The 18,846-nt window shown below is 61.9% G+C and overlaps 1 protein-coding gene across 2 annotated transcripts in view; it reads right to left on the bottom strand.

Moving 5' to 3' along the window:
- CORO7 (coronin 7) overlaps positions 1 to 18,421 on the bottom strand; it is a 42,152-nt gene extending 23,731 nt beyond the window's left edge. Inside the window, exons 1-9 of one of the 2 annotated variants that reach the window (XM_054080182.1) lie at positions 18,265 to 18,421; positions 13,948 to 14,044; positions 13,358 to 13,432; positions 11,427 to 11,497; positions 10,904 to 11,087; positions 10,249 to 10,325; positions 8,920 to 8,970; positions 294 to 380; positions 26 to 108 (exon numbers count right to left, since the gene is read on the bottom strand). In XM_054080182.1, coding sequence (XP_053936157.1) covers positions 26 to 108; positions 294 to 380; positions 8,920 to 8,970; positions 10,249 to 10,325; positions 10,904 to 11,087; positions 11,427 to 11,497; positions 13,358 to 13,432; positions 13,948 to 14,044; positions 18,265 to 18,324 — 785 coding nt within the window. In that variant the 5' untranslated portion in view covers positions 18,325 to 18,421. Of the gene's footprint in view, positions 1 to 25; positions 109 to 293; positions 381 to 795; positions 876 to 8,919; positions 8,971 to 10,248; positions 10,326 to 10,903; positions 11,088 to 11,426; positions 11,498 to 13,357; positions 13,433 to 13,947; positions 14,045 to 18,264 lie in introns of those variants that run through there. The other variant, XM_054080183.1, reaches the window with a different exon arrangement.
- Between the last annotated feature and the right edge of the window lie 425 nt (positions 18,422 to 18,846).

Genomic DNA, 18,846 nt, shown 5'->3' with positions numbered 1-18,846 from the left:
CCGCACGGCGAGTCCCTGTCCCTACCCAGGTGAGGTGTCCAGCGCCATGGTGAGCATCGCCTTGTTGAACTGCCGCGTGTCCCACAGCTTCACCTCCCGCTCCCGCATCTGCAGGGACACAGAGGCAGCGTTGGTGGGCCCCACGGCACAACCTCCCCTCTGTCCCCAGCAAGGGCCAGGTCACCGTCGAGGGGACATCCTGCTTCCTCAGGGGACAGGCCACCCCTGGCAAAGCCACCACAAACTGGGACATCCCAGTAGTGCCGGGGCCACCTTTGCGGCGAAGACCGTACCTGGCTGAACCCAACAGAGATGAGGCAGTCGCTGGAGCCCACCCAGAGCAGACGGGAGTCCTTGTTGTTCTCATGTCCTGGGACACTCTGCAAGGCACGGGAGACACAGCCATCAGTATCGCCACCGGGCACGCTGCACGGCACACGTGTGTCACCGCTGGAGGATGTGAACCACCCCGGAGCCGAGTGCTGGCTCCCAACTCTGCTGAGCGATGCCAACGGTAACAGCGCATTGGGGACAGCTTGCAAGCGGTGACAATCCGGAGCCCCAACCCTGTGCCCGTGCGCCTGTGGTTGCTTTGTGGAGTGGCCAGCCTGGCTCCCAGGGAGGAGCGGAGCGTGGCAGAAGGTAACGTGAGCGTGAGGGGGCACAGAATGGCTCCCTGGCCCCCAGAGCTCTCCCCACTACAAGCGAGGGGGACAGTGTGCCACGAGAAAGCTGCTCCATGCCGGCAGGCACAAGAAGAGGCTTGACCACAGCCATGGTGACAGAGGGACTTACTTCCCCAGCTGCATCTCCGGGCTCTCCATCCATGCCAAATCGCAGCTGCAGGGGCTGGGTGCCCCGTGTGAGTCCAGATGCTACCGAAACACACAGCAATCTGAACCTGGACACGCTCCCCACACCGCCCTGACCCCCTGCAGCCCTGCTCTGCTTCTCCCCGGGGCTCCCTGCAGGGCTGAAACCCTCAGCTCCCGCCACCGCCTTGTCCTGCCCCCCATCCCCGCAGCCCGGTCCCCCCGGTGCCGCTCTGCTGAGGAAGGGAAGGGCAGAGTTACCGTGGGGCTGGTGGTGGCTGCGTGCCGGCTCCCATGTGGCCCCCAGATGGGTCCTGTGGTTCCCGGCATCCCAGCGGGAGCCGGCAGCCAGCGCTCACTCCACGGCACAGGCAGCTCTCACAGCCCCCTCGCTCTTGTTTGCAAAGTGCCAATAAAAGAACTGCTAACAACTTCAGAGCTGGCAGGGAAAACCAGGGGGTTCTGCCAGCGCTAAACCTGGACGGAACTCCTGGCACCTCTGCGGAGGGCAGAGAGGACCCGGTGTGGGCACAGGAAGGATGGGGTGGGCACAAGAGGGTGCCCATCATCCGCAGCTCTGGGCTGGCACACACACGGTGACCCCAGTGCCCGAGGAGCCACCACAACTGCGCTGTGACGGTCACGCGAGGGTCTGCCGCTGCGGCAGCCCAGCGCAGGGGCACAGAGGTGCGGCATCTCCCACCTCCTCCAGCAGAGAAGCCCCTGTGGTTCCAGCGGGATGACGGCTCTCTGGAGAGACTCACAACCGGGGTGGGAGAAGGCACACGGTGCCACGCTCATCCTCGCCCTGGCTTCGGCACACGGGTCGCCTTGCCAGCACAAGCACAGCTTGGGAGAGGCAGTGCTGGCCAAGTCGAGCCATGAGGGCAGGATGTGGGGCAGGAGGGGCCCATCCCCCACCTCCCATCTGCTGGCACCGGAGCTGCCTCCTGGGGGCCTGGGGAAGAGGCTGTGTCCCAGGATCTGTGCCGAGAGGGATGGAAACCCCAGGAACCAGGGCCAGACACGCTCGTCGGCCAGGAGAGCGCTTCTGCACCTGAGTCGTGCGGCTGCGCCAGCCAAAACTCAACAGCTGGAGATTCAATAGCACCCGTGCCGTCCCCGCTGGCTCCTGCGCACCACCAGCGCCCTGGACCATCCTGCACAGCATCCCGAGAGACGGCGCTGAGTGGCAGCCCCCCAGGCTGGCCGAGAGCAGGGCACAGCCGCTCCCAGCCCACACCACGCCAGCTGTGGCGCAGGGCCATGTTTTCTGCATTAGTTCCATCCCGGCTGAGCTGTACGTATGGCAGCAAGTATGCGAGGAGGCCGGGGCGCTCCGCTTTCACCCAGGGTAGATGTTGACAGAGGTGAGAGCGCAGTCCGGACAGCAGTCAGTGCCGGGGCGCCCTGGGGACCTTCCAGCCTATGTCATCTCCATGTGGAGATGGTTCAGTCAGAGGGGAGCCCCGGGGTGGCCATGGGGCTAACTGTGGGTCCCTGGGCTGGCAGAGCTGGGCAGGGACCCTGCCACGCAGCCAGGGCAATGCTGGGTCCTCCCGTGGCCCTGGAGCAGGGGATAAGGTGCAGCCTGCAGGATGGGGTTCCTTCCTGAGCTGCATGTCCCCCCAGAGGAGCCCACCAGCTCCGGGTTGGCATGCAGGGAGCTAAAGCGGCGTCCCAGCTCCCCAGCCACGCCAGCACCGAGGCAGCCCAGCCTCCTCCAGCCCATTGTGCGGGTCCAGCCCAGCTGGTTTGAGGCAGCGCAGGCTGGGGGAAGCCTGTGCTCCCTCCTCTGAACCAGATCCCTGCATGGGGAGGGTTTCCCAGCACCATCCCTCTTCCCATCTCAACCCATCCCTGCCAGCACAGCTTGGGATACAGCATGGGTAGCCAGGGGTCCTACAGCCCTGCTCCCTGTGCGCCGCGGGACATGGAGGGGATACGGGGGGCCAGCACCAGGGTGTGGGATGCAGCTGTTGGCAGCGATGCTGCAGCAGGGCTGGGTGAGGCAGTAACAGCTGCCCACAGGGAGCAACCGCCTTTGGATCCTCGGCTGCCTGGGAGAGCCCGACACAAACCAAACACTGCTCCGGTGCTGGGGAGTCTCCGTGCAGAGCCCTCCCCTCGGCTGGGAGAGCTGGGGATGGGGAGCCCAGGGCAGGAGCTGGGGGGAACAGTGCCCAACTCTGCCCTTGGCTCAGACCCTGTGGCTGGCAGCGGCCAGGACAGCGCAGTCTGCCCAAGCCTGCGGCTGCCAGACGGTGGGCACGGCTGGCAGACCACGAGCACAGCAGGCAAACCGTGGGAAGCAGCCCCGGTGGAGGGACCAGCATGGGCACGGGAGGCACAAGAGCCAGGCTGAGCCATCCTTCGCCAGCGGGCACTGGGGCAGGAGAGGTGTCCCCAGGCTGGGGCACTGGGGCAGGCTCTGGGGACGGAAACCTCCTCACCATATGGCAAAGACGAGTCCATGCATGTGGGGAAGCATCGCTCCCTCCAAAGCCCACGAGGTGGTGGGCGTAGGAGGAATGGCTTCCTCCAGAGCTGAGGGGGTTAACCACGATGCCGCATCCTCCTCCCGGCACAAGAATGTGAGGGATCTCCCTTCCTTGCCAAATCCCAGTTACTCCGAAGGTGGCCAGGAGTGCAGAGCAGCCTCTCCCAGGCCAGCCCAGCTCCTGGTCTCTGCTCCAAGAGCCTGAGCTGCATCCCACCCCAAGGAAGCGCAGCCACTGGACGTGACAGCAGCGATGCTCCAGCAGCCGTCACGCTGCCACCACTGTCCCCTGCACGGTGTGGGATGTCAGTGAGTGGGGTGAGCCTCCTCCCGCCCATGCTGCCTTCTGGCCTGGCACCACCACCGCTGTGCAGGCTCTGCCTCTCAAACCCCACATCCAGCACAGCGCCCTGCCTCCATCCAGCCCCTCTGGAAACGTGCCGGAGGATGCTCCTGGCCCAGCAAAGGCAGGACAGCGAGTGGGCGCCCACCAGAACAGCCCCCATGGCTGCAGAGGCTCCCACCTCGGCAGGAACGTTCCGGCGTGGGGCCAGGTGGGCAGGGCAGCCTGCAGCACTCATCCCTCCTCTCCCACATCTCATCTCTTCTTGCAGCCACCAGCGCTATGAGGCTATTCTTAAATCCCCAAAACATCTTTGCCTACTTGACTACGAAGGATGGGTGCCCTGGTTCAGGCAGCAAGCTCCATGCCAGAGCCCCAGCCCTGGGAAAGCAAGGCATCAACCCATGCCCTCATGCTTGCACACGGCCAAGCCGGCGAGGCTATACCCAGGGAGACAGAAGGGTGCAAGGGCGAGCCGGTGCCCTCACATCCCTCACAATGGTCCCGGCTCATCCCGAATCCTCCTCGACTTCCCCATGTCTGCAATACCAAGCGGCATTCCAGTGAAGGACGTCCGAGGGGGAAGCAGAGCAGAGGAAATATAAACAGTCCCGTGCAGCTACGCTGGGGAACACAAGCATGAGAGCACTGAGCGTGCGGTGCTATAAATAGGCAGCCCAGAGCCAGGCCAACTTTTTCAAAGCTTCCCACGGTCTCCTTGGGAATGTGGGATGCTGTGGACCTTCCCCCAGCCCGGAGGAAGCCGCTGCCGAGGCTGGGAGTCAGGTACCCCCGGGGTGACCCCAGCGTGGGATCCCGCGCTGATGGGGTGGGCGGAAGGAAGGCTAAAAGTCACTGTGTCTTGATGCTCCTTCCCCTGGCAAGTGGTCCACAGCCGGCCCCGCGCTGACAGCCAGGTCCTGGGCAAAGGAGACACACTGGGGACCGTGGGGGCCTGGCCGTGGGCACAGCCGGGTCACCCCAGCCTGTTCCTCCACCTCGCCGCGGCACCGCCCTGCCACCACAGCCACGCTGCCCATGGAGGTTCTCTCCCACCGTAGCAGAGGCTGATGTGGCCCATGGGATGGTGGCCACGATTTCAGTAAGGGCCTGGAGTCCCTCTCCCACCGTGGGGTCATGGGGGGGACAGCACCGTCCTGCCCCACCCCAGCTGTGCTTGGAGGGCTGCGAGTGCTCCGAGGCACCAAGCTCTGCCCTCGGCTTGGCCCACGAGGTGGGGGGACAACCACGGTGGGGATAAACCCATGGGGACATCCTTCCAGCTGTCCCCAGGCGCCCTGAGCCTCAGTCCCACTCATTAAAAGAGAGCTCATTAAAAGGTGAGCAGGAGCGTGCGCTTGCCCGGCACGCGGCCGTTCCCTCACCCCCGGTCCTGCCGAAACGCTGGCGGGGGAAGTTTCTCATGAGAACAAAGCCGGCTCCTCTCCATCCCACACTGGCCACGCTCAGCAGCAGCCCCAGCACCGGCATCGCTCACTCTGACTCCAAACTGGGAGCCAGGTGCTGGCCAGATGTGCAGCGTGCGGGGGCAGGATGTGGCCCTTCGGCTCCGCGTGCCACCAGCCCAGAGCGATGCTGTGCCAAACCGGGGCACAGGCTCACGTGCGACCACACCGGCCACATGGTGTGAGACAAATCCCTACCACGTAGCAGCTTTCTGCCCCCAGGAGCCACCTCTCCTCTTCCCAGCAGCATCTCCAAGAAGTTTTGGTCGCACACCCCCGCCAGCAGACATTGTGGGGGTTGCACCCCCAGGAGATGTGTAGAGATTGATGGATAAACAATATGCACGTACAGCCAAAGGTCTCATATTTCCCCCCTGCTCCCCCATGGGTTGCCGTATGCATCCCACTTCGCAAAGCGCTGCTTTAGAGGGCAGGGAAGACCCCGGCTCATGCATGCAGCCAGGGTGCTGCGTCCCCATCCTGCTCCTGCCAACCACAGGGACGCAGGGTCTGCAGAACCCAGCGGCTGGGGCAGCAAGCAAGCAGAGATGCCACCTTAGTGCCCTCCACCATACCCAAAATGCCGACCTGCACTGGTCCTGGTGAGCCCTCTGCGGTGTCAGCTGAGGTACGGGCACCAACCCAGCACCCTGTGCCCCAGCTCCGTCCCCTCACACCTGAAGGGCCGTGGTTGGTGCACGATGCACCCCAAGGGCACGTTCCAAGGGCAGGTGGGAGGGTGTTTTTGTGGGGTTTGCCCAAGCAGCACGGGATGGGCGAGAGCGGGAGGAATGCTGAGCCACGGCAGAGATGAAGCCATGAGGGAGAGGATGTGACTCGCTTCCAACAAGAAGGTCAAGGCAAGAAGGTGACCACCAAGGCAGTGTGGCCTTGGTGGGGAAGAGGCAGAGGATGGGACTCATGGGACCACTCCAGGACAGCAGTACTCTGACCCAGCCCCACTCTGGCAGGGGGAGGCACAGCAGGACCTGTAAAGGGGTGGCCCTGGCATCTCCACTGCCAGTTTAGGGACCCCAAGAAGGCAAGCTGAGACCTCATCTGGAGTACTGTGTCCAGTTCTGGAATCCTCAACATAAGAAGGATATGGAGCTGTTGGAACGGGCCCAGAGGAGACTACAAGGATGATCCGAGGGCTGGAGCACCTCCCGTACGAGGACAGGCTGAGAGTTGGGATTGTTCAGCCTGGAGAAGAGAAGGCTCTGAGAAGACCTTAGAGTGACCTTCCAGTACCTGAAGGGGCTGCAGGAAAGCTGAGGAGGGGCTGTTCACAAAGGTGATAGGATGAGGGGCAATGGGGATAAACTGGAGAGGGGCAGATTTAAGTCTAGACATTAAGAAGAATTTTTTCACCATGACAGTGGTGAGGCCCTGGAACAGCGAACTTGTGGCTGCCCCATCCCTGGAGGTGTTCAAGGCCAGGTTGGATGGGGTTTGGAGCCCCTGATCCAGTTGGATGTGTCCCTGCCCATGGCAGAGGGTGGAACTGGATGAGCTTTAAGGTCCCTTCCAAACCAAACTATTTTATGATTCTATGATTCCATGTTGAGCAGCAGCAGGGTGCAAGCGCTGCCCTAATGCTCTCAAAAGGGTTGCTGCAGCTGTAGCTCCCTGCTCCAGGCCAGACACAGCAATGAGGGGCTGGGGGTCCAGCAGGATAAGGCCACTGCTCTCCTAAGGGAGATGGTGGCCCTGGGTGTGTCCCAGGCACACCGGGGTCACTCAGACCCTGCTCATGCTGCTCTCGCTGTGTCACACGCTCCTGCCCGCTGTTGGGATGCACTCAAAATAGCTGTGACGAACATAGCCGACCAAATGGGGGGGGGGGCATCCCCTCCTCGAGGGCACGGATGTGGGGTGCGGGCAGCCTGCCAGGCAGACATCGCACCCTCCTCACATCCATCCTTCATCCCCAGCCCCGTGCGTGCAGCATCTGCAAGACCCGAGAGCACCGTGGCACAGCAATCCCTCCTCCCTGCTCCCGAGCCTCTTCTTTTAGCTCCTTCTCATCCTTTTCCCCTGCTCTGAAAAGGAATGGTTTAATAAGGCAGGCTTGGCAAATTAAGAAACCCAGCCAGAGGAGCAGCCCTCTGCCGAGGTCGGCTTCGGCACCGCGTGCCGCAAAGGGAACAGGGTGAGCCGGCGGCAGAGCCCTTCGCCTGCTGCGGATGAAACCCAGCCCGCAGTGCCAGAGGGGCCAGCCCAGCTGGAAAACCCATCACGCTGCTCACCTCGCTCACCGCTGCAAAAAAAAACAGGTGACTTCAAAGTTGGGAGGTGCTGGCACCGCACGGCGGCCCCGGCATCACCCGGTTTCGTAACCGCACTGGCGCTGGGGGAGAAGGAGCCTTTCCAACTAACCCAGCCCTCCAGCAAGGGGAAAAGAGAAAAAACAAAACACAGGAGTGTTATTCCTCTTGGCTAAGCAAGCCCTGTACAAACTTCCAGAGGATTTATGGCATTTTAAAGTTTTCCCCTTCAGCACAGTACTTCTCCAAGACTAAACATCTTCATCATTTCTCAGCCGGTCGGGGTTTGGGCTGTGGCGCGGCAGCGCTTGGCCGCGGCAGTGAAGGTGCATATTTCTCTTGGCAAACCCTTGAGCGCTGGCCCCCGGCTGGATCAGACAGCAGCGGAGGGAAGCGAGCTGCCTGCTTTGAACGGCCACCATCATTCACAGGTTATTTTTAATAGCTCAGCAAGACAGAGTCCACCCTCCCCAGGAGGCTTGGCTGCAGCCCATCGCGCTCACAGCTTCGCCAAAACACCACGATACAGCCGACAGGTCTGGCCGGGGAGAAGCGAGGGGCAGGCAGGGAGGGGAGAGCGCCTGGGGCTGTCGGTGAACAGGCGTAGGATGAAACTGGGAGCAGACTGGTACTTTCCAGCCACACCAAGTGTCACCCGGAGCAGGGGAGCGTCACAGGGGCCACTTCAGCACTTTGCCCTGGCTTGCTTGCACGTGGAAGCGCTGGATTTATATTTACACATTGTGGTGGTGTGTTTATGAGGCTGGCTGGAGGGTCAGGGCACTGCTCCTACCTGCAGAAAGCACCCAGGGACCTTGTGGGAGCTCAGCAGCCAACGGCAGGAGAGTCCTGGCGCAGCACAGCACCGGAATATGAGCTCCCTCTGGTTGGTGCCCAAGCACCAACACTGGAGATCATCGTCTCCCAGAGCCCACAGGCACGTGTAGAGAGGCACAAGGAGCAGCAGAGCCCGCTGTGGCCATTTCACCCTGCTCTCCATTGCATCCCTCCCCTCCCAAAGGCTTCCAGCCCCTACTGCAGCCAGGGATAGTGGCTGCCAGCAGCCAGAGCCCCCGAGCCACAGGAAACCTCTAATAAGAGGCTGTTTAAACTCGACGTCAAGGCTTAAGTCCTCTACTTATTTCCTAATCGTTGTTATTTGCTGAGCTGTGCGGATCCAGCTGCCCAGCCCTCACCCTTGGCAGGTCCTCATCCCCAAGAGCCTCTCGCTCAGCTCCCACACGGCCGGCACAGAGCCCAGGCGCTCGCAGCCCCACTGCAGCCCGCGCGCCCACGGGGTTTGGGATCGCTGCTGGTGCACTGGAGGAGCTCGCTGGACTTGGCAGGAGGGCAGGGGTGCCCTGTGCCGAACCCCACCAGGGCCGAGGAGGAGGCTGCCCGTTTCCCCTGCCCTCAGCCTGTACTATCACGTTGCCTCTTCCCAAGCTGGGGCAGTTTGGGGCCCCACAGCGAGCACCGCGGTCAGGCAGGGCTGCGCCACCTCACCCAGCACACCCGGGAGAGACAGTACCTGGGAGGCAGCTGGGCTGGCTCGTGGGTCAAAGATTCGCAGTTTCTTGTCCTGTTGAGACAAAAAAAACAAAAACAGAGGAGGGTGAAGGACCCTGAGGCCAGTGGGATGTCAGGCCGTGTAAGGCAGAAGGCTGGAGTGAGCGACCCCCTCCTTCCAGCCCATCACTCTCCTGCTTGCAGTGCCTACTCCTGCGCACGGCTTGCACAGTGTGGTCTGGTCCTGCCCCACATCGCGCACAGGGGCACCCCAGATCCCAGCACCCTCCAAACTGCTCCCAGAGGAGCGGGAAGAATCCAATGTAGAGACAGGGCTGGAGCCCGACACTTTGACACTATCCCATCAGTGTTCCCCAGTATCCAGTAAGGAGGGGAGCGGGTTCTCTCCTGCTTGGCACCCCACAGCCAAACGGGGCAAGGGATCCCCTGGGACATGGCTGGCTGGGACGCAGAGGCAGCAAGGAGGTCCCCCAGTGCCATGTGGGGAGCACACAGCATGCCGGCTATGTTCCCACAGCACGGCAGCGTGCTGGGAGCCTCGGGGACTGACCCGCACCCCCACGGCACAGCTCGGGGTCTGAGCCTCTGTGTTCAGCCTGGCGCTTGGTATGGGGCTCCAGCCACTCGCTCAGCCCATGTGCTTTGTACAGGGCTCCAACTGCTCCAGGCAAGGCTTGCATGCTTGGCCTCCACGCAGGGTCTGTGTGCTTGGCCTCCATGCAGGGCTTACACGTTTGGCCTCCACGTGAGGTCTGTGCGCTTGGCCTCCATGCACAGCTTGCACACTTGGCCTCCACACAGGGTCTGTGCGCATGGCCTCCATGCACAGCTTGCACACTTGGCCTCCACACAGGGTCTGTGCACGTGGCCTCCATGCAGGGCTTGCACACTTGGCCTCCACACAGGATCTGTGTGCTTGGCCTCCATGCACGGCTTGCACACATGGCCTCCATGCAGGGTCTGTGTGCTTGGCCTCCATGCACGGCTTGCACACGTGGCCTCCATGCAGGGTCTGTGTGCTTGGCCTCCATGCACGGCTTGCACACGTGGCCTCCACACAAGGCTTGCACACTTAGCTTCCAGGCAAAGCTTGCACGCATGGCCTCCACGCAAGTCATGCGCACACGCTGCACCCTGGCGTGTCCAGCAGCGCGCAGGCAGCGAGCGGTAGGCGCCATCTAGTGCTCCCATGCTCCTCAGCTCACTGACCCCATTTCTGCCCATCTCTCCCCAAAACGGGGTCAGCGGGTGCCCCCCGGGAGTGCGGTGCTGCTGGCAGGCAGCCCGGCCGTGGCGTGGCACACGGAGGTCGCCCGTGCGAGCCGCTCACCTTGCAGGAGGTGCCGACAAGGCGGCCGTCTCGCTTCCAGGCCAGGCTCTGCAGCTGGTCACCGTGCGAGTCCAGGGCTGGGGAGGAAAGCAGGGATCAAGCAGGGTCCCTGCCGCAGATGAGGCAGGAGCCATCGTTCTCCCATCCGTGAGCACCGGAGAGCTTCCCAGGAATGATCCAGCCTTTCTGAAGGGCTGGTGGCAGCCAGAGTCGGGCCAGGACCCACTGGGATGCTCCCGTGCCCATGCAGGGAGCATTCCTGCACCGCTGGCCACTCCATACGAAGGGCCAGAGCCCTGGGAACGCCACGGGGCTGCCTCCCAACCTCCTCACCCTGTCAGGTTAGTGAGGTCTGGGCAAAGCTGGTCACCCACAGCCCACGGTGCCCACGCACGGGGACACACAGGGGAGGGACCTGTCACCCCAGGGGATCCCCAGCAAAGCTGCTACAGCCACCCTGGGCAGTACAGGAGCCTTTTACACCAGCCTAGAGGGGCGCAGGGAAGGCTGTGCACACACACGAGGGGCTGTGGTGCTCCCAAATCCACCCGTGCTGGCTGTTTGGTGACACTGAGGTCCAGACTCAAGCCCGTTGCTTGATCCCAAGCACCAGCAAGACGGAGATAACGCACCATGGGCAGGAGGTCATGCCTACCTGTGAGCGGCTGCTGCTGCTCCAGGTCCCAGATGGTGACTCGCTTCCCTGCGCCACTGGCCAGGACGCCATCCGCCGTGGGGTGGAACTGCAGCACGTCCAGCGGGGCCCCCCCAGGCCCCAGGGTCAGCCCCGCGCTGCTGGGTATGTCCTGTCCGCTCTCAGGCAAGCGCCACACCTTCACCTGCAGCCCCAGGGAGGAGTGTCAGCTGAACCAGAGCCCAGCTTGCTGCTTTTCCAGGCTTTGATCCCCAAGGATACCAGGCAACCCCTCATCGCAGCTCAGTGGGATCAGAGCTGCAGGGATTCCAGATGGTAGAGGGCTGATCCCTGGTTGATACCATCTGCCCTGTCCCCTACAACCTGAGGACATCCCACACTGCTCCCCACGGCTGGCATTCTCCTCCCCAGGCTCCTCGTATTCCATCACTCCGGCTCCATCTCCCCAGGCTCTACGGTGAATCCCCCACGCTGGAGGACACCAGGTGAGTGTCCCCTTGGGACTGTGGCACCGTGCACTCACCGTCTCATCAGCAGAGCCTGTAGCCAGCAGGAGCTGATCAAAGGGCGAGAAGTCAAAGTCCGTCACCACATCTGAAAGGAGAAGGGCAGAGGTTTGTCCTCGCCTTACCCCTGCAGACAGCATCTGCCCACCTTCGCCCTTCCCCAGCCCCTTTTCACACTCACAGGCATGGGCAGTGGGGTCAGATCCAGCCCCACCGAGGGGTTTTGGAGCAGCTCAACTTTGCTGTGAGAGCCTGAGCCCCTCGACACTGTCCGTCAGGGTCTTGCACCCCTATATCCCCTTCCTGGGAGGACAGGAGCCCTGAATGGTAACACCACGCAATCACATCTCCCTGTCTATCCCACCGCCACACAGGTTTGGCAATGATTTCAGGACAGGCATCCCCGGGAGGCACAGGGAGAAGCACAAACAGCACAAGGGCGTCTGTGCCGGACTGCATGCCAGCGAGCGAGGCCGCGGCCAGCTGGGGCCATGCTGGTAACAAGGCTCCCTTTGTAACGCCCCAGCTTAGCACGCCGGCGGCAGGGATGCTCCTCGCAGCTCCGGCAGCAGCGCCCTGCGGGAGAAAGGCTGGCACCGTCAGCAGCAGCCTCTCGGATGCATTTGGCATGCTCGGAAAAGTAGGTCACTGAGTACTTTTCCGCTTCCAGGAGGCTGTGAAGAGACAGGCCCGGGAGGCAGGAAAAGCGAGAAGCTCGCACTGCTGCACTTGCCCTGGGAGGAGAGGAAAATCCCTACTTTGGAGGCATTGCCCAGCCCTGTGCCACGGGGCAGCGATGGAGCCGAGCAGAGGCAGCAGAGGCCGGGCACGCTGTGCAGTCCTGCAGCGATGCCAAGGCACCACAGGCAGGAAGGTGGCACCAGGACTGGCTCCTGTCTTGCTGCTTTGGTGTCGTTTTTGGGAAATGGGTGGTCAGAGCCTCCCATGCCGGCACGGCTGCTCCAGCACCACGAGAGGGGCACCCTGAGCTCCTCACCACTCCCACCCTGTGCCCGGGCAGGAGGCAGAGCCCCCCGCCTCCATGGTGTGTGCTTCTGTGCCAGTGGCAATGCTGCCAGCCACCTCTTAGAATCATAGAACAGTTAGGGTTCAAAGTGACCTCAAAGCTCATCCAGTTCCACCCCCTGCCACAGGCAGGGACACCTCCCACTGGATCAGGGGCTCCAAGCCCCATCCAACCTGGCCTTGAACACCTCCAGGGATGGGGCAGCCACAACTTCCCTGGGCAACGTGTTCTAGTGTCTCACCACCCTCATGGTGAAGAAATTCTTCCCAATGTCCAGTTGAAATCTGCCCCTCTCCAGTTTATACCCGTATATCTTCCCTCTCCATTTATACCCATATATCTTTCCCTGCAACACTCGCTCTGCCCACATCACGGCTGCTCAGAGCCACAGAGCCACTGGTCCAGCCTGTTTCTCCCAGTACTGGATCCAGGTACACCCACAGTGATGCCATCCCCAGCTCCTCTGCCAGCCCGGCACTGGGTGTACTGGGAACTTCAGGCTGCGCAATGAGTAACAAGGGAAGGGTGTAATAGAGGAAGAGCGTGAGCAGGAGCTACGTGTCCAAACCTCCCTGCAGCATAAAAGATGAAGGGACGTGGATCAATTCGGCTCCTCAACGAAAGCCCAGACTGGCAGAGCCCACGTGGGCAGCATGGCTGCAGTCAGCTTCAGCCTCGCAAGCAACTGAGACTCATCAGGTGATGGGCCCTGGGGATTCCAGCAGCTCCCTTCCCCAGGGAGACAGTCCAACACGGCATCCGGGGCTGGGATGCAGCCTGTGAGCCCCCCTGCACAGCCCACGCTGGGCCAAATGCCTCCTGGGGGGGCGGGCAGTGACACCCGACTTCTCGGTGCCCTGGTGCTGAGCGTGGAGGAGGCTGGAAACGAGCTGGATCGATGCTGGCAGGCACCCAGCTCACCTGAGTGGCAGCAGAGCTGAGACACGGTCCTCTTGCCTCCATCCTTGCCCTCCAGAGGCACGATGCCCAGCACACCTGCCGGAGAGGACACAGGAGCAGGTCACCAGCCCGGCCATTGCCCCCACGATGCTCCCAGGAACCCCACAGCCCAGGACATGCGGGTACCACCGAGCTCTGCAATGAGAGCCAAGAGGTGTGGGACCGTCAGCACACTGAAGCATCGGCACAGCATCGCTAGAGATCCTCAGCTCCCACGAAGATGGACCTGGCACTATCCGGAGGCTGCCAGCACCAAAAAGTTGTGCTGGAGGCTCCTTTACAGCATCTCCTGGAGGGTGATGGCAAGGCAGCTGCCCAGTGCTTCCCAGTGGGGGCTCCAGGGCCAGCTTTGCAGGAATGGGGACCAGGACCATCCCAGTTCTGCCTCTCCGTCCTGATCAGCACCTTTAGAGGAATTCAGGGAAAGCCTCCTCCACTCGCCCTTGTGCCTCCTGGGGTCGGTGGGGCTGACCCAGTCTCACAGGGACCACAGAGTCAAATCCATCCCATCACTCCCAGCTATGCTCAACACCCCTTCTGTTGTGTCTCACCTGCCGCTTCAGCATTGAATGCGATCCAGCGGCTGCTGGCCTTCACGTGGTTCGCACAGGAGGCGACGGAGCCTGCTCGGATACCCCCGATCCAGGCCTGGGGTGGAGAGGGAAAACCCACATCAGGAGATGTCTCTGTTTTGGTGAGGTCTGATGCCGTGGCCAGCGTACGGGTGCAGAGGAGGCAATGAAGCATCGGCACGGCATCGCTAGAGACTTTCAGCTCCCATGAAGATGGACCTGGCACTATCCGGAGGCTGCCAGCACCAAAGAGTTGTGTCGGAGGCTCCTTTACAGCATCTCCTGGAGGGTGATGGCAACGCAGCTGCCCAGTGCTCCCCACTGGGGGCTCCGGGGCCAGCTTTGCAGAAATGGGGACCAGGAGCATCCCAGTTCTGCCTCTCCCCTAAATCATCCCACCTCTGCCACGGTGGGAAGGGCTCAGAGGACTTGGTCATAAACTGATGTCGGGGAATTTGGAATGGGACAAAGGCTCTTGGGGTGCAAAGCAGCACAAGGTTGGGCCGTGGCTGACTAAGGCAGATAAACACCTCTGGCAGCACGCTTCCCGCATGGACAGATGAGGAACTCCAAAAATGAACTCCCGTTTTCCAGTGTTTCCCACTGCTACCCCACAGCCAAGCACTGCACCCGGGGGCACCAGGGTGCCCTGCATCAGCCGGACCCGCTCTGGGTGCCACAGACACCTGCCTCAAGCGCCCATCGGAACGAGGAGCTCCCTCGCACGCCCAGGGCCAAGTCCAACCCTTGGCAGGTGTTTTACAGCTGCCACCGCGCCCACCGGCACCCACTGGCATCGCGGGGAGCTGCAGCGGGTGTCCGGAGCGGCAGACACCCCACAATCAGCCCTTTGCAGGGAAGGCAGTTGCATATGCAGCCCAAAAAGGACCAAGCCACAAGTTTCCTCTCGTTGCACAGCTTCCTTTTGGGGCCTGACAGAGAGCAGCAGTTCCTGCAGCACTTCCTCTGGTCCCTGTCACAGCAGCCTGCTCCATAGCAAACCTGTTAACCCTTCTCCTGCCAAAGAGAGGTTCCTCTCCCCCTCACCCGGCAGGTGGGAGTGGGGAACAGATCCAAAGCGTGACTGAGACCCAGGAGGAAGGGTCCCACCATCTGCGCCCCATCGCCTGGCTCTGGTCCCTCAGTGAGGGGGTCACCAGCCACATCTGGCCCTCAGCACCCAGGGGTACGCAGCGAGGTTTTGCAGAGCGGGTCCATCCCAGCCCCGCAGCATCCCTGCACGCAGTGGGAGGCCTAAGGGAAGTGATTCTTCCCATAGTGTGCCAGGTCACCTGGTAAAGCATAAGGAAAAGTGACTCAGACCATAGAATCATAGAATCATAGAACAGTTTGGGTTGGAAGGGACCTCAAAGCCCACCCATTTCCAACCCCCTGCCATGGGCAGGGACACCTCCCACTGGGTCAGGCTGCCCAAGGACCCATCCAACCTGGCCTTGAACACCTCCAGGGATGGCACAGCCACCACTGCTCTGGACAACCTGGGCCAGGGCCTCACCACTCTCATGGGGAAGAAATTCTTCCTAACGTCCAGTATAAATCTGCCCCCCTCCAGTTTATCCCTGTTCCCCCTCATCCTACCACCACAAGCCTTTGTGAACAGTCCCTCCACAGCTTTCTTGTAGCCCCTTCAGGTACTGGAAAGTCGCTATAAGGTCTACTCAGAGCCTTCTCTTCTCCAGGCTGAACAACCCCAACTCTCCCAGCCTGTCCTCATATGGGAGGTGCTCCAGCCCTCCGATCATCTTCATAGCGCTCCTCTGGACCCGTTCCAAAAGCTCCATCTCCTTCTTATGTTGAGGATTCCAGAACTGAACACAATACTCCAGATGAGGTCTCCCAAGAGAGGAATAGAGGGGCAGAATCCCCTCCCTCCCTGCTGGCCACGCTGCTTTGGATGCAGCCCAGGATATGGTTGGCCTTCTGGGCTGTGAGCACACATTGCCGGCTCAAAACAAGATGCGATCCTTCTTGTTTACACTGCGCTTCCTGATCCGGCCTGGTCAAGCATCTGCCTTCACCTCTGTAAACAAGCTGCTCTGCTCCACGGGGACACAGTGTTTCCTGCTGTGACACCTGAGATGGTTTTGGAGACAAGGTGTCCAGCTCCCACCTCCTGCCGCGCAGAGCTGGGTGATGTGGCCTCGCTTCTCAGGGACACATTTCATGCCTGGATGGGAAATGCCTTGTAGAAAGGCCACCTCCCATGTGCTGAGCCCAGCGTGGGCTGCTGGAGGCAGAGCAGATGCCTCCTCGCACAGCGAGGCAAGAGCACAGCATCCCACAGAGCTTTCCCACTACAGGAAGCGACACTAGGACAGCAGCAACAGGGATGTCCCTGCCTGGAAGATGCCACCACCGCTCCAGACAGGCATCCCAGCACCCACACAGCACAGAAGCGCACGCTTCCCAGGCCGGCTGTCTGCAGCAGCTCTGCTGCACCCCTAGGGTCGCAGCCAAACACTCGATCGGGTGAGATTTGGTGACCCACCACCTGCTCTGCAGACGCACCGAGGCTGGCGATACCGAGGAGCTCCGGGCCAGGAGCCACCATGTCCCCTCCTGAATGGGGGATGTTTTAGGTGCTTGACGGCCCTGCAGAGGTGAGCACAGGACAAACCAGCCTGGCGTGAGGACAGCTTGCCGGTGAAGTTATAGCGAAGGAGAGTGCTAACATCCAAGGACTGAGATAAGAAAATTTTAGCGGACCCAGGGGCCTCCAAATCCTTTCCAAAGGTAGCCAGACGCAATGACATTTAACAGCATCCCCTGTCCAGCCTGAGCCCTCTACTTCTGGCCGAATCATAGAATCGTAGAACAGTTTGTGTTGGAAGGGACATTAAGCCCATCCAGTTCTACTCCCCTGCGATGGGCAGGGACACCTCCCACTGGATCAGCCTCCCAAGGCCCATCCAACGCCGCCTTGAACACCTCCAGGGATGGGGCAGCCACCACTGCTCTGGGCAACCTGGGCCAGGGCCTCACCACACTGATAATGAAGAAATTCTTTCTCACGTCCAGTCTAAACCTGTTCCTCTCCAGTTTATACCCATTGCCCCTCATCCTATCACCCCAAGCCTTTGTAAACAGCCCCTCCCCAGCTTTCTTGTAGCCCCTTCAGGTACTGGAAGGTCACTCTAAGATCTCCTGGGAGCCTTCTCTCCTCCAGGCTGAACAACCCCAACTCTCTCAGCCCGTCTACGGTCTATGTCGAAGGGTACTGGCTTCCCACAGCTGCATGCCATCCCAGTATGACCAGTAACCAGAGCAGCCAGTCCCACGCAACTGGCCAAGCTGTCCTTTCCCCACACAGGGACCCTGCTCCAGCCATGGCAGCTCCTCTCCATCCCATGGGCTGGGAGCCTCTGGGCAGGATCCCACCACCCGCCTACAGCCTCACTCACCGCCACAGGGATACTGCGAGAAGGGCGCGCAGCTTGGGGACCTCTGGGAAGGGCTACACGTCCCGGTGACGCACCCCGGTGTGGCTCACCCAGCACAACCCACCCCTGACCAGTATCACTTCATGGGCTGAGATGGATCCCTGGGATCAGTGCGGCTGGGAATGGTTATTGGTGGGTCAGAAGTTGGAGTTGGGCACGACAGAGCAACAGAGCTCTGCAGTGGGAGGGCAGGGTGAGGGGGCTCGGGATCTGTGGCAAGAGGACAGCGTGATGGAGACCAGGCTTTGTGGTGGGAACACAGAGCGACGGAGCCTGGGAGGGCAGGGTGATGGAGCCCAGGCTCTCCATCAGGAGGGCAGGGTGATGGGTATTTGGCTTTACAAGAGGCAGACAGGGTGACAGAGCCCAGGCTTTACAGTGGGGCGACAGGGTGACAGAGCCTGGGCTCTCCAGGGGGAGGACAGGGTGACGGAGCTCAGGGTCTGCAGCAGGAGGGCAGGGTGATGGAGCCCGGGCTCTGCAGCAGGAGGGCAGGGTGATGGAGCCCGGGCTCTGCAGCAGGAGGGCAGGGTGATGGAGCCCGGGCTCTCCAGCAGGGAGGCAGGGTGATGGGGCACAGCACCATCGGTTCCCATCGGTTTCTCTTTCCCTGCGGAAGCGGGGCGGCAGGCGGGTGTGCGGGGAGCGAACCCCGCCAGGCTGAGGAAAGGAGAAGCGGGGGCCTCCTGCCTGTCAGCCGCAGGGTACAGCCCGGAGCAGGGACCAGCGGCACCGGCTGGGGGGGCTGCACCGGCAGGAGACTCGTTTCCCTCCCCCTCCCCCGCCCCGCCGCGCTTCTACCCGGTACCGCATGGGACCGCCCCGCGGCGCTCACCTCCCTGCGGGGCAGCCGGGCCTCGGTGTGCCGGAACTTGGATGCCTTGAACCGGTTCATGATGCTTCGATAGCACCGAACCGCGCCGAGAGCAGCCGCGCCCGGGCCGAGGCCACGCCCACTTCCCGTGGACACGCCTCCGACACGAAACCACGCCCTTTGGTCACGCCCCCTTCCCTTTTGACCACGCCTCGTGTTTACGCCCCATCGCTTAGCCGCGCCCCCGCCTCTTGGCCACGCCCCCCGCCCTGTATTACGCCCAGTGATTGGTCACACCCCATCTGTCGGCTCCGCCCCTTCACTTTGGGCCACGCCCCCTGTTTAAACCACGCCGAATGGCACGACACGCCCTATCACTCGGTCAAGCCTCTGCCCCACGCCACGCCCCCCGCTCTTGAAGACGCCCCGCCATTGGCCACGCCCCATCGCCCGGCCACGCTGCCAGGCCCAGGTTGCCCAGAGCAGTGGTGGCTGCCCCATCCCTGGAGGGGTTCCAGGCCAGGTTGGATGGGGCTTGGAGCCCCTGATCCAGTGGGAGGTGGATTTCCGTGGCAGGGGGTGGAAATGGGTGGGCTTTGAGGT

This window comes from Cuculus canorus, chromosome 15 (genome assembly GCF_017976375.1).
Source record: "Cuculus canorus isolate bCucCan1 chromosome 15, bCucCan1.pri, whole genome shotgun sequence".
Taxonomy (NCBI): Eukaryota; Metazoa; Chordata; class Aves; order Cuculiformes; family Cuculidae; genus Cuculus; species Cuculus canorus.
This window is presented reverse-complemented; position numbering and strand designations above follow the sequence as displayed.